Raw genomic sequence first — 12,825 nt, 5'->3', positions numbered from 1 at the left:
GCACAAAAAGTATAGAACTGTTGCATGAGTATAACCGATCTCATGTACTCCGTAAGTGCCGAGCCTAACCTCGATGAAGTAGTGACGAGGCTATGACAAGACACTCACTATAAACCTGTACGGATTTAAGTAGAAAAGCAATAACGCAGTAAAGGAATAGCTAATTAACATGACAAATCCGAGATTAGAATGAAACAGAGGACCCCGAAAATTTAGAGGTAAAAAATCAAACCATATTCATAATATCATATAAATTTTCCCCTTTACAGCTTGTTTGGATGGTTGTGGCCTATTTTATTGTATCGTTTGTTACTTTAAATACAATGCTTGTTTTGATTGTTACTTAAATTTTATTGTATCGTATCGTTAAATTCATCGTTACGTAATGAAGAAAAGTGCTACTTTGTGGAATGACGGATTTGGTATGGTGGCGTCATTACCTTACCTTTTTCTCCCATCTTGCCCTTTCTTATTATTAAATAATTATATTTTATCCTTTACTCTACTTTTAATGTATTCTGCTCCATATTATAGGTGTTAAACGTGTGGGCCGGGCCGGGCCGGGTTGCTATTTTTTGGACCCGTACGGGTTACGGTCCGGGCCGGTTACGGATTGGGGCTTAACGGGTTTAACGGGTTCAGGTTCATCCGGGTAAAAATTGAACCGTAAGAGTTACGGGTTGAGGGGGCCGGGCCGGGCCGGGTTTAGTGTATTTTTTTTTTTTGTATTTTGTATAACTATTGTAAGTTATATTAATACAAAGTATTAACATAAAGAATACAAGGAAGATGGGGAAAAATTGCACTTATAAATTGCAAGTGCTACATTTATTTCAAAATTCAAACTTACAAATTGAAAGGTTTACATTTAACAACAAGTAAATTAACCAAAAAAGAGTAAATTCAAAGGTTTTGCATTGCCTTAGTAAGTTCTTCATAATCAATATGAACTGAGTGACCTTCTTCTGGAGTGTTAAATTCGGATGGGTTACCATGTGTTAATATATCTCCAAGTTCCTCGTCTTCTGGGCTATCAACATCTTCACGTCCTTGATTTCTTCGTTCCGATCTAATCCAATCTCTGAAACATACTAAAACTTCCAAAGCATTGCTTCCCAATGAGTGACAGGTGTCTCCAAGTTGTTGTCTTGCTTGGCTAAATGCACTCTCCGATGCAACAGTAGAAATTGGCACATTCAGCACGTCCCGAGCCATAGCGAAAAGAATAGGAAATTGCTTTCCATTCTCATGCCACCATCCCAACGGTGAAAATTCCTTTGTGCGAGGCTCTTTTTGCTTCTGCAAGTAGAATTGAAGTTCATCAATGTTCCTGCTACTGGTTTGAGTGTTAGAAAATGTAGAAAAAATATTAAAACTATCAAGGCCTTCTTCATCATCCACAGTAGCAGAAGTGCTACAGTGCATAGTGGGATTAACATTGCTTACAGTACGAGCAACATCATCAATTATATTTGCATAATAATTATATAATTGTTGTAAATAATCATTTAGCTTGTTCATAGAAACATATAAATCTGGGGTTTCAGTTGGTCCAATCTCCATATAAGTATATAAAGCATTCATTAATTGGTGACAATCAGACATCTTAATAGAAGGATTTAAAACAGCACCAATTAAGTAAATCGGAGGAATTGGAAAGAAATATTTTTTGAATTTTGCTTGCATTTTTTCCACAACATCCTTATATTGTTCTTTCTTCTTAAATTCAAAGAGTAGAAAAGAAATTTCAGTTATATGTACTAAAGCCATAGTAACAGTAGGGTAATATGCTCCAGAAAACTCAACAGTAGCTGTATAAAATTTATGTAAAAATTTAACAACATCATTAATGACCTCCCAAGTACTAGTTGTTAACATACGGTTTGGATCAGTACAATGCACATTAGCAACTTCAGTTATTGGGAATCTATATTTGTAGCAACATTTTAAAAATATACATATATATATAATTCCATCTAGTAACAATTTCGTCTGGCATGAATCTGGGTTTAAGGTTATACTGGACACACTTATTCTTAAATTCCTTTATTCTAGATTGTCTATTATTTCCTTGAATAACACCAACTGCTCTTCTAACATGAGTAATCTCAGTTGAAAATAAATCAAGGCCACTTTTAATAATTAAATTATAAACATGACATGCACACCTAACACGAAAAATTTCATCAAGAGGTGGTTGCAAATGCAGTTTTAATATTGAAATTGCGGCATTATTGTTAGAAGCATTATCAAAAGACATACACAATACTTTTTGCTTGAGATTATAAAATTCAACAACTTTACAAATATTACTACTTATGAACGCAGCAGTATGACTCTGATCGTCATCATATCTAAAAGCGATAATACGTTTTTGTATACAAGTAGTATCATCTGTCCAATGACATGTAATTGTCAAATAATCATTTTCATTAACAGCATGGCCAATATCAGAAGTTAGAGAAACTCTACAAGGAAGGTGGCTAAACAAATAACGTATGTATGTTTGATATTGTCCATGAAGTCTAAAGATATCAGCTCTACAAGTACTTCTAGGGATACCTTTAAATAAAGGATTGTAAATCCTTTGAATATACATAATAAGATATGGTGAAGAAGCAAAAGAAAAAGGTAGACAACCTAAAGCAATCATTTTTGCTAACTCCTCACGATCCTTCATTTTATCATATTTCAAAAGTCCTCCAGTAGTAGGGTTAATAGTTGTTTGATTTTCATCACCATCAGAACCCCATTCTATGGGATGTGCAATTCTCATATGTCTACTAAGCGTCCCAATCCCCCCTAAATTTCCTCCAGTCAAATGTTTAAAATCATCTTTACAAAGTTTGCATCTAACTCTGTCAGTACCTTGAATTATTTCAAAAAAATTCCAAACCTTACTTCTTTTTCTACGATTAGTAGTCGCAGCCACAGGTGGTCTACTACTAGTGCCACGACCACCACCCCTTGTAGCAACTCCAACACTACCAGCCCCAGCACTAGTAGGTGTAGCTGGTATCTCATCTTCCATTCCTAATTCATTATCTTCTATTCCAAAATCTTCTTGTAATTGTTCATAATCTATATTATCATTAGGCGATGTTTTGGAAACATGTATAAATGGGGTATTACTATTACTACCAGATGCTGAAGCACTACCTCTTTTTTTATTTCCCCTACCAGTAACTTTTCTACACGCTCTTTTAGCAGCATTCAACATATTGTAAAAATTAAAGTATAAGCTAAAATTAAATATGCAATTAAAATAGTAAATAAGAGAAAGAGTTGGAGGGAGTGCACCGAATTCAACAGTAAATTGAGCACTTGATTACGCAATTCCGATGTTACCACGAACAAACGTCAAGCAAGTATTTCAATTTTGAAGTTCAATTGTTCAAACTTCAAAATCCGAATGATAAAACACGATAAATTAAATTCAAGAAAAGAGAGCCAAATAAAATTAGAAGATGAATTGAAGACTTGAAGTCTTGAAAATTGGAGAATAAGAGAATGAGAGAAATTGAGATTGAGAAATGAGAGTTGAGTGAAGAAATGAAGAAGAGGGGGGGGGGGGTATTTATAGTTTTTGAGAAGGTTAATTTTGTAAATTGAAAAAGGGTTAAATTTTTTTTAAAAAAAGGCTATTTATGCAATTCTCCCGTTGGCTAATGGATCAATTCCAGGTCTGACCATTGCCAACGGTCAGTGGGCCCCACATAGTTCGAAAAATAAAAAAAATAAAAAAAATTATAGCCGTTGTATCGGGCTGGTCCGGGCCGGTTAAACCGGTAAGAGTTACTGTTCACGTGGACCGGGTTTAACCGGTCCGGTTAACCGTTTAAAAAAAGTAAACGGACCAACCCCCTCTACCCAGCCCACCCGGCCCCCTATGTACCGGGCCGGTCCGGTCCGTTTTAACCGGCCTTGGCCGGTCCGGTTCCGGGTCAACCCGGCCCGTTAGACACCCTTACTCCATATTCTATTTTTTCATAGTAATATTGCAAGTTTATTCTTCATATTTTTGGTGCATGATATCATGAAACGACGGCAAATAATACAATCTATAGAGACATTATACTGATCATACAATACCATACGATACATTATGAAACGTTATATTACAACAATCCAAACAAGCTGTTAAGTGTGGTCACTGATCTACTTAGTTTGTAGCAGATCCACCATAAATATGAATGCGTCATAAGAATCTTCAAACAAGATAGACAATATCACACATAATCCACAAAACATTCTATAATGGCTGAATATTGGACTTGCAGCAGCTAATCTCACACCTATCATATTTAGGTTACAATGTTTCTTTTTTTATAGAACCAAATTTGCACAATTTTTTTAACGATATTCACGGGCTCGGTTGATCCAAATTTGCGTGGAACAAATCCAATAAAGATAAAATCTTTCAAATTCTCAACTCAACATAATTTTATCAATTCGATTTATTATCTGTTTTTGTTTAAGAAAATCAGATTTTCTGCCCTCTATTTCCTCCTTTCATGGAGAACTGTCAGTCGTCGTCATCAATGGTACTCTGAAATGACGGAAAGCTCCCTCTAACATAGTCCAGATCAGGGGCAGTTAACGTCAAATTAGAAATATAGGAAAAGTATCTAAGAATAAAATATTACTATTACAATAATAATATAATAAGGTTGACAGTATCATCATAGAAGCAAAAGCGAGAAGTCCGTTTTCTTCTTTCCTGAGCCAATCGTTATTCAACTATTTTATGCCCAAAGAGGAATTAGGGTTTATTTCAGTTCAAGAACGAGCGTATCAGAAACAAATTATTTATTCGAAGCCGAAGCCTTGTGGTCAATTGCTAAAACCCTAATTCCTGAGTTGAATTGCTTGCTTCTGGAGCATATTTGATTGGAATTTGTGCTTGGCGAAGCTCACATTTACCTCTTGGATCTCTCTGTTTCATCGAGTAAGCTCCTTTTTCCTAGTTGAAAATTTTGCTCGTATTATGTCTTCCAACGGTTATATTGATGTTTAAATTCTGAGATCAAGACGTTTCCTTAGTGACAGAAATATGTTAAATGACTAGAGATTTGGAACGTCCACGTTGTATATTGTTTTAATGTTATTGAACTTTGGTGTGTATCCGAATTTTTTAGTACTGCGTATATTCTGTATGTTAAATTTGGGAACTTTGGTGGCGGAGGTTGTGAATGAATTTGAGAGGGGGCAGGAATTATCTACTTTGGTTGGTGTTCGGAGTTCAACTCTCCGCTTACCCTTTAGTAGTCTTATTGTTCTGGTAAGTTGCGCCATTACTGTGATGGCTATTGGTCAAAACTTAAATTGCTTGATCCTGTAATATTTGTGAAGTAATAGTCTGTAAATGTTGAATCTAGGCTGATAATCTGCTATTTCTTGGGAGACATCTCTGATAATTGAAGTTTGTAAGTATGAGATTTTGCTGTATGAGGAATGTGAGAATTGCTGTTAGCTGTTGAAAAGGAATACGGAAAGAAGAGATATGATTGGAAAATCAATTTTTGAATCATGATCACCAAGAGTTTGCACATCTACTTTTTGTTAGTGAGATATTTGCAGTGCAAAAAATCTCTGTCAGGAGTTGTTTAGTTGGTATCCCTTTTTGCATGTTTTGATAGGCATATTTCAAGCTTAGAATAAAACGTTGTAGTAATTCCACTGCTTAGATGATGTGGTATTTAATTTTTAGAAAGGAAAAAAAAATTATCAATCTTTTGCAATTGGGAACTATGTCATTGTTAATTTTGTATAAAATTTTGATGTCTTGATCGTTTGCAATTCCTGTCCTTGTGATTGTCTACAAAAAACAAGTAGCTTTCTCTCTTAATCTTTTCCTCTCTCTCTCTCTTTTTTTGGGGGTATTTTCCTGGTTTCCCCATTAACAATCTATTGGACATCCAGTACCACTTCCTTTTTTCATCTTTCTCTTCTGCCTTACCATTGTAGATGTGGACATCATTGCTTAAGTACAACATGCCTCCTTATTTATCTAAAAAAAGAAAGAACCTTCTACATCTTGTGAAAAGCGTAGTGCTGAATATTGAGTAACTTTTTGCCTACTTCATCTATTAGTAGATTTTGGTTTTCTTAGTTTTATTTTGGGAAAATGCATAAGTACCCCCTGTCCTATACCCGGATTCCCAACTACACACTTTACCTTTGCGGGTTTTTATTACCCCCCTAAACTATTATAAAGTGTATTATACACACTCTCTTGAAAGCATGTGAGAGGCAAAATTAAAGTTTAAAACTGATTAATTTATACAAGTGACAACTTTTAATTGAAAATTATATCATTATTTTAGACTTAATTAATTATTAATATAACTTAAACTAATACTATTTTTTTGTTCTTTTTGTAAATCCAGTCTCTTTTTTCTTTTTCACCGACGACGAATCCGACTCGCCGGAGCCATCTCCAACAACATCGACAATAAAATCCGCCGTTTTCCTGCAACTTTTTTTACCTGAAGAAATCACCCTCCCTCGTTGCGAGCTTCCAAATAGTACATACGATTCACCGGCGTCACACCTCCGTCGATTCCTCCGGCGACCGGAGAACCGTAAAACAGATTATTCAAGAACAAAATCTACCCATACCATTGCTAAATAAATTACCAAATCCACCAAGGCTGAGATCCAACGATGATGAGTCTAACACCACTGCCGGCAGCGAGTTTTTCACCATTACCGGCAACGACACCTCAACGGTGCTGCTTTGGCTCGGACTACGATTTCCGTTTACGAATTCACAGTTGGAAAATAATTATACATTCGCCGGCGACCATGTATATGAAACTAGAATATAATAAGAAAAACAGAATAAGAAAAAAAAAGAAAAAAGAAAAAGAATTATTAGCTGGCAGTGCGTGCACAACACTCTCCATCAGGAATCTGGTTGTCCAATTTTAAGGGTGTGTTTATTAAACTTTTTAATAGTTTAGAGTGGGTAATAAAAACCCCGCAAAGGTAAAGTGTGTAGTTGGGAATCCGGGTATAGGACCGGGGGTACTTATGTATTTTCCCTTTTATTTTATTCCACTTTTTTTGTCGAAGTATCGGTGGATGTCCCCTGTAAGACTTCCCAACCCCCCTGGAGGTGGAGCGTTAGAAACTGAAAGAATAGTTCTGTGTGAACCCACATTCTGAACTCTCTATTTAGCTTCACCAAAGAAGGTTGTAATTTTGTTCTGGTTTTAGCTTTGTTTTGTCGCGTTCATTTTCCCCACGCTTCATATTTTGGTTATGTTAGACCAGTAGAGCTTATGCAAAATGAGAGCATCAGGTAGCTTTTCTTTGGACAAGATACCAAAAAGGTTGATGAACCCTTTTAATACCTCCTGGTTCTGTATGGTGGTCCCAACATTACTGTTATATCTTTTAGTTTCTGCTTATTCAATCCATTTTGTGGAGGTCGAGTATTACGGTTGTAGGCTAGGAGGTAGTTGAGTCTCGCGTTACTTTATACCGTTGTGAGCCTAGTCTGGTAAGGTTTTAGTCTAAATAACTAGGGGCATTGCCATGTCTTAATACTTTCTCTTTTCGGTGCAAGATCTATTTACTAGCCATCGTTTCTGCCTTGTATTTTTTTCTGCAATTTATGTTCCTAATTTTCCTATGATCTCTACGGTGAAACTAATACTCTCTCCTTTTGTTTTTCTTATTATCTTGAGCCGAGGGTCTTTCGGAAACAGCCTCTCTATGCCTTCGGGGTAGGGGTAAGGTCTGCGTACATACTACCCTCCCCAGACCCCACTTGTGGGATTTTACTGGGTTGTTGTAGTTGTTGTTGTTTGTTTTAATTCCAGTGCTGTACTCTTGATGTTCCCAGAAAAGATAGTTCTGGACTTTTCTAACCTATCAACACTTTCCAGGAGATAATGCTGTACCTACGCACTTGTTGCTAATTGATGGATCCTGATTGCAAGAGTTTTGGAAGAGGTAAGACCCTTGCAGCATTTTGTTCCCGTTGAAACAGAATTGTAACGTACAGTCTTTTTGCATGTTGCCCTGCATTGACTACTGCAGACATTTGATATTGTGAGGGTCTTTATTTACATAGCTAGGTTCTGATTTACAGTAAAATGCTTGATTTCATCAGTATCTTGCTCAAATCTGCAGCTGGCTGATTTATTTGCTTTTGCAATCCTCGTTGTGTGGGCCAGTTATCTCTTTCCGGATGTAGAAATGATCTTTTACTGCTTTCTCATTTTTCTGTGGTTCTTCTTCAGCACAAGGAGGCATCTATCTTTGTTCATTTTGGGAGAAAGATAAAGGAGTAGTAATTCTAATGTTATCTTTGGGGCTTTACATGTGGCATAATTGTTTATCATAGAATAAGATTTTGTAGAAGTTTATATCACAAAACAATGTATTCTCAAGCATTTTCCTTCATCATCTGGATGGTGTTAGCTCTCAGATTAATATTCTTTGAGTTCGGGATCATTGTGACTATTATAAGCCAAAGTTGATTAAATCTTAGCAAACATAGTTGATATTTTAGTCACATGTGAGGTGATGGAAAGATACTGGACTGCTAAAGAGTATCAGGTTTCTCAAGGGGCTTAGATTTATCTATTGATATTCTGATGATGAATTAAAATGCAGGTTCTAATATTGTTCTCTTTAGAATGCCTATTGTTTTTAATTAAGAATTAGTTTATAACTGTTTTTGATATGGTCAAATTGCACCACCAGGGGCCAGAGAACTTACAGGTGCTGTGGATCTTATCAGTCATTTCAAATTGTTGCCTCATCACGAGTTCTTCTGCAAGAGGTCACTTCCGTTGTCTATTTCAGATACCCACTATCTTCACAATGTGGTGGGAGACACAGAAATTAGGAAAGGGGAAGGGATGCAGTTGGATCAGCTTATACAGGACACTTCCTTGTCAAGAGAGACGAGTTCCCGCATCCAGCCATTTGACCTAGATGTTCTTGGAGAAGCTTTTCAACTACGTGAAGCGGCTCCAGTTGTTCTGCCTCCTGTAAGAAATTTACTGAGTGAAGCTTGAGCGACAGTAGTTCATCTGTGTCAGCGTCTTTTAAGTAATGTTTTAACTTCTTTTTTTCTTTTTTTATAGTCTGAGAAAGGCATCCCAACTGTAGCTGGAAAATCTATAAGTGAGTCGAAAGACAAGGATAAGAAGCGTAAAAAGCACAAAGATAAGGACAAGGAGAAGGACAAAGAGCATAAGAAAAACAAACATCGGCATAAAGATCGAAGCAAAGACAAGGATAAAGAGAAAAAGAGAGATAAAAATGGTCATCATGATTCTGGTGCTGATCATTCGAAGAAACATCGTGAGAAGGTCTGCTACTGGCAAAACCCTGAGATATTCTTTTTTCCCTTCCCTTTTGATCCCCCTTTGTTGGAGCTATTTCTCCTTTGGTGACTCGAAACCCACGACCCTGGGGTTGTAGGTGGGGGTGCTGACCATCTGAGCAACCCCCTCTTGTCAACCTTGAGATATTTGGTGCAATGTGTTGATTCTTACTATACATGTCATATGCTTTTTTTTAATATGAAATAGTTTAGATGAATGGTTTAAAGAATAGCTCTTTCAAATTAATTTGCTAAATATTTGTCTTTTCTTAATAGAATTGTCTAAAGATGATAAAATTTTACTTTGTCGTTTGTGACATTTGAACTTTGCTGAAAGTTACTCTTGCTTGAGTTTCACTGGATCATATGATGCTATTGAGTTTGTTATCCTTTTGTGTTGTCATTGCCTTTATTGGATCGCAGGGAGAAAGTCAAGGACATAAAGGTTTATCTTTCTTGAAAAATGAGACCAGAACCCTGTGAAATGAACTGTTGCCCGTTTTTTTTGTTAATGAGGCAAGAAGTTGAGTTTGCTGTATGTTTAGACTGTTTAGTTTATTAAGACACTTTCACATCAGCATAAAACTCTTTCTTGCTGCTGCTGCTGCAGCTTTGATATGACTCAAGCTATCCTCTCTCTCCTAACCTATCGGGGTAACCTGAACTTTGAATTTGTTAACCTCATCGTTTTGTCAATGTACTGAATTAGATGAGAGGTTGACTTTGTAAATTTTTATTTGCGAAACTTGTTTTTTTTCCCTTGCCATTTATGTTCTTGTTCGGTGATGCTTATCTACCTTCTACTTGAGCTGCTAGTTGAAAATCACCAATATTTGCACGAGTTTAGGACTTTAACAAGAAGCAACAGTGGTACTCCACAGAATTGAAAGTGGTTGTATTTATAGCGGCGACTGATTATGATATTTTAATTGATCTCAGAAAAGGAAGCATGATGGAGAGGATCTTAATGACGTTCACAAACACAAGAGAAGCAAGGTAGAACTGAATGATTTTGAATTCATATGGTTTTTGAACAACTTTATTGAAGTGTTTTCCTTGGAGCTATATTTTGAAAAAATATTTATGCGAGAAAAATGTATGGACAGTCATTTGTTTTGGTTGGAATTGTGAGAGTGTAAGTTAGTGTACTCCCTCCGTTTCAATTTATATGAGGTAGTTTCACTCGGTACAGAGTTTAGGGGGAAAAAAGACTTCTGAAACCTGTGGTGTTAAAAGCTTAAGGGATACAAAACGTTGTGGGGCAATGTGTGTGGCTAAAAAGCTTTTCATTAAGGGTAAAATGGAAAAATGATTAGTTTAAAGTTGATTTGTATCCAAATATAGAAATGTGTCATTCTTTTTGGAATTGACTAAGGAGAGTGTGTCATATAAACTGAAATGGGGGGAGTATTATTTTATTCAAATTTTTTAAAATTTTCAAAAATAAACCACAAACTTTTTGTAGTTTTTTTAAAAAAAAAAAAAAATACTTTCACACGATCTTAACCAAACAAGTATCCAGAAAGTCTCAAGTGTTTTGTTCTGAACAAGCTGCATTTGGGCTTACACTAGCACATATAACTAATTCTGCTGTTATCACATGCTGAAATGTTGCAGCACAAGAGCTCAAAGATTGATGAGATTGGTGCAGTAAAGGTAGCAGCCTGAAATATGGCGTGTGGTTCTATCATTTGTTTAATCCTCAGACTTTGCAGTTGAGAATTTCGAGGGATCCTTTACTTAGTATTGTGAAAAATCTGAGGTACAGAAGTTAGTTTCCTGCTATACCCCATTAATTGAAGAACTTCATTGGCATGCCCTTTTGTTTCGATCTATTTTCTTCACATTAACTGAAGAACTTCATTGGCATGCCCTTTTGTTTCAATCTATTTTCTTCACATGGGCAAGATTGTTCCGTAGAGTTCACAGCTGATCAGATGCCTCCACAATTTTTGTGCATATGTGACTTTGCTTTATATAATTAAACTGTGTTTTCCTTTTCCAAAATTACCAACTTAAAAAACAGACTCATTCAACTATCTTTTCAATGTTAAAGAAGCAGCATATGCATCAGAAACAGGTATACTTGGTGTGCTTTAATTAGGTATCTAATAAGTATTTCTCCTCCTGAAAAGCCATATAAACTATTTCTTGTATTTTAACTGGATACATATTTTAGTGCTAAGGAGTAGATCGTCTCAATAGATTAGAACATCAAGAGGTAAAATATGGAAGTGGAAAGAGAAATATCAGCCTATTTATGGCACAAACTCAACATGCATATTATCCCAATGTTTGATTCTATACTAAGGTGAGTATAGAGTTTACAAATTTGACTACGTTGCCCTACATGTACGCTGGAGAATAAAAGGTGAATGTTGCTGCCAAAGGATAGTTGGAAAAGGACTGAAGTTTCTTATCCATATTGGAGCGCAGTTGAGATCATTTAAACAAGAAAAGCAACACAAGACAATCAATGATGTGTGATCCCTTAGCTTTTGGTTTTTGTTATTGTAGAATAACCTCTCATATATGGATTATATTTAAGATTCTTAGTTATGTCACTCAACTTTGATCCACAGAAGATGTCTTTGACCGTTTTAAATGGAGTATACCACTGACCAAGCATCTCATGGAATAAGGATTTTATCCAACTTAGATTATGTGAAAGCTTAGGCAGAATGGCTCTGAGATTTGGCAGTATGATACATATTCGTAGGTGAGAGGGTAAACTGGAGTTCAAAGCCTTAAAATGGAAGCAAAACTCCGCGAAGGAATTGCATGAGCAAATTGTCTAACTTTTTGCTCAAGCACCACCTTAGGGTGCATGACAACATCATCTTGAACAACAGTCTTGGTAAATCTGTTCACTAATTGGTTCGTAGAGTTATCATTAAAAGAAACCTGATGTAAACCTTGATTTAAAGAGACCTGATGTAAACTGATTCAGCTTTATTACGTAGCTTCTAGTGCCGCACTTGATTGAAGTCCTCTCTGATCCGTGCGTTAATCTTGCCTTCTTTTGTTCTCTAGACAATAAAAGAGACAAGAACAGTATCAGAAGGAAAAGGAGAAGGGATGGAAGGAAAATATGGATATCAGGAAATCCGTGTTACCTCATTGAATATTGGAAGTAGGAACTTCACTCCACATTAAACTTGCGTTGAATCTCTCAATGTTAAGACCCTGAATATAATTTACCAACAGTTAAGACTGGTGCTGTGTAACTAGTCTGGCAAGTATTTTGCTCCTTATCAGGATGGTTAATAGTTGGATGGACCATTTCTTAAATACATGGTTAATCCACTTGTCTATGTTTCAATATTAGATTTTTTGGGATAGAAGGAAGGAGGAGCTTGCTACTTATCCTTCATTTCTCCATAAGATGTTTAGATTGCATCAAAAGTGATTGTGGCAGCCTAATTTACACTCCTAAGTGTAAATTGAGTATTCCCAGCTACTACTAACAGGCGTAAACC

At 36.1% G+C, this 12,825-nt stretch overlaps 1 protein-coding gene across 4 annotated transcripts in view; it reads left to right on the top strand.

The window, feature by feature from the left end:
• Positions 1 to 4,374: 4,374 nt before the first annotated feature.
• LOC109241880 (mediator of RNA polymerase II transcription subunit 19a-like) overlaps positions 4,375 to 12,825 on the top strand; it is a 10,250-nt gene continuing 1,799 nt past the window's right edge. For 3 of the 4 annotated variants that reach the window (XR_002070316.1, XR_002070314.1, XR_002070315.1), the window contains exons 1-6: positions 4,375 to 4,948; positions 7,896 to 7,962; positions 8,719 to 9,008; positions 9,105 to 9,332; positions 10,286 to 10,342; positions 10,964 to 11,108. Coding sequence is in view for 1 of the 4 variants with exons in the window: in XM_019408702.1 (XP_019264247.1) it covers positions 7,932 to 7,962; positions 8,719 to 9,008; positions 9,105 to 9,332; positions 10,286 to 10,342; positions 10,964 to 11,014 (657 nt within the window). In the remaining 3 variants the exon portion in view is untranslated. Of the gene's footprint in view, positions 4,949 to 7,895; positions 7,963 to 8,718; positions 9,009 to 9,104; positions 9,333 to 10,285; positions 10,343 to 10,963; positions 11,247 to 12,825 lie in introns of those variants that run through there. The other variant, XM_019408702.1, reaches the window with a different exon arrangement.

Source organism: Nicotiana attenuata, unplaced genomic scaffold, assembly GCF_001879085.1.
Source record: "Nicotiana attenuata strain UT unplaced genomic scaffold, NIATTr2, whole genome shotgun sequence".
Classification (NCBI taxonomy): Eukaryota; Viridiplantae; Streptophyta; class Magnoliopsida; order Solanales; family Solanaceae; genus Nicotiana; species Nicotiana attenuata.
The sequence above is the reverse complement of the archived record's forward strand: the minus strand, read 5'-3'. Positions and strand labels throughout refer to the sequence as shown.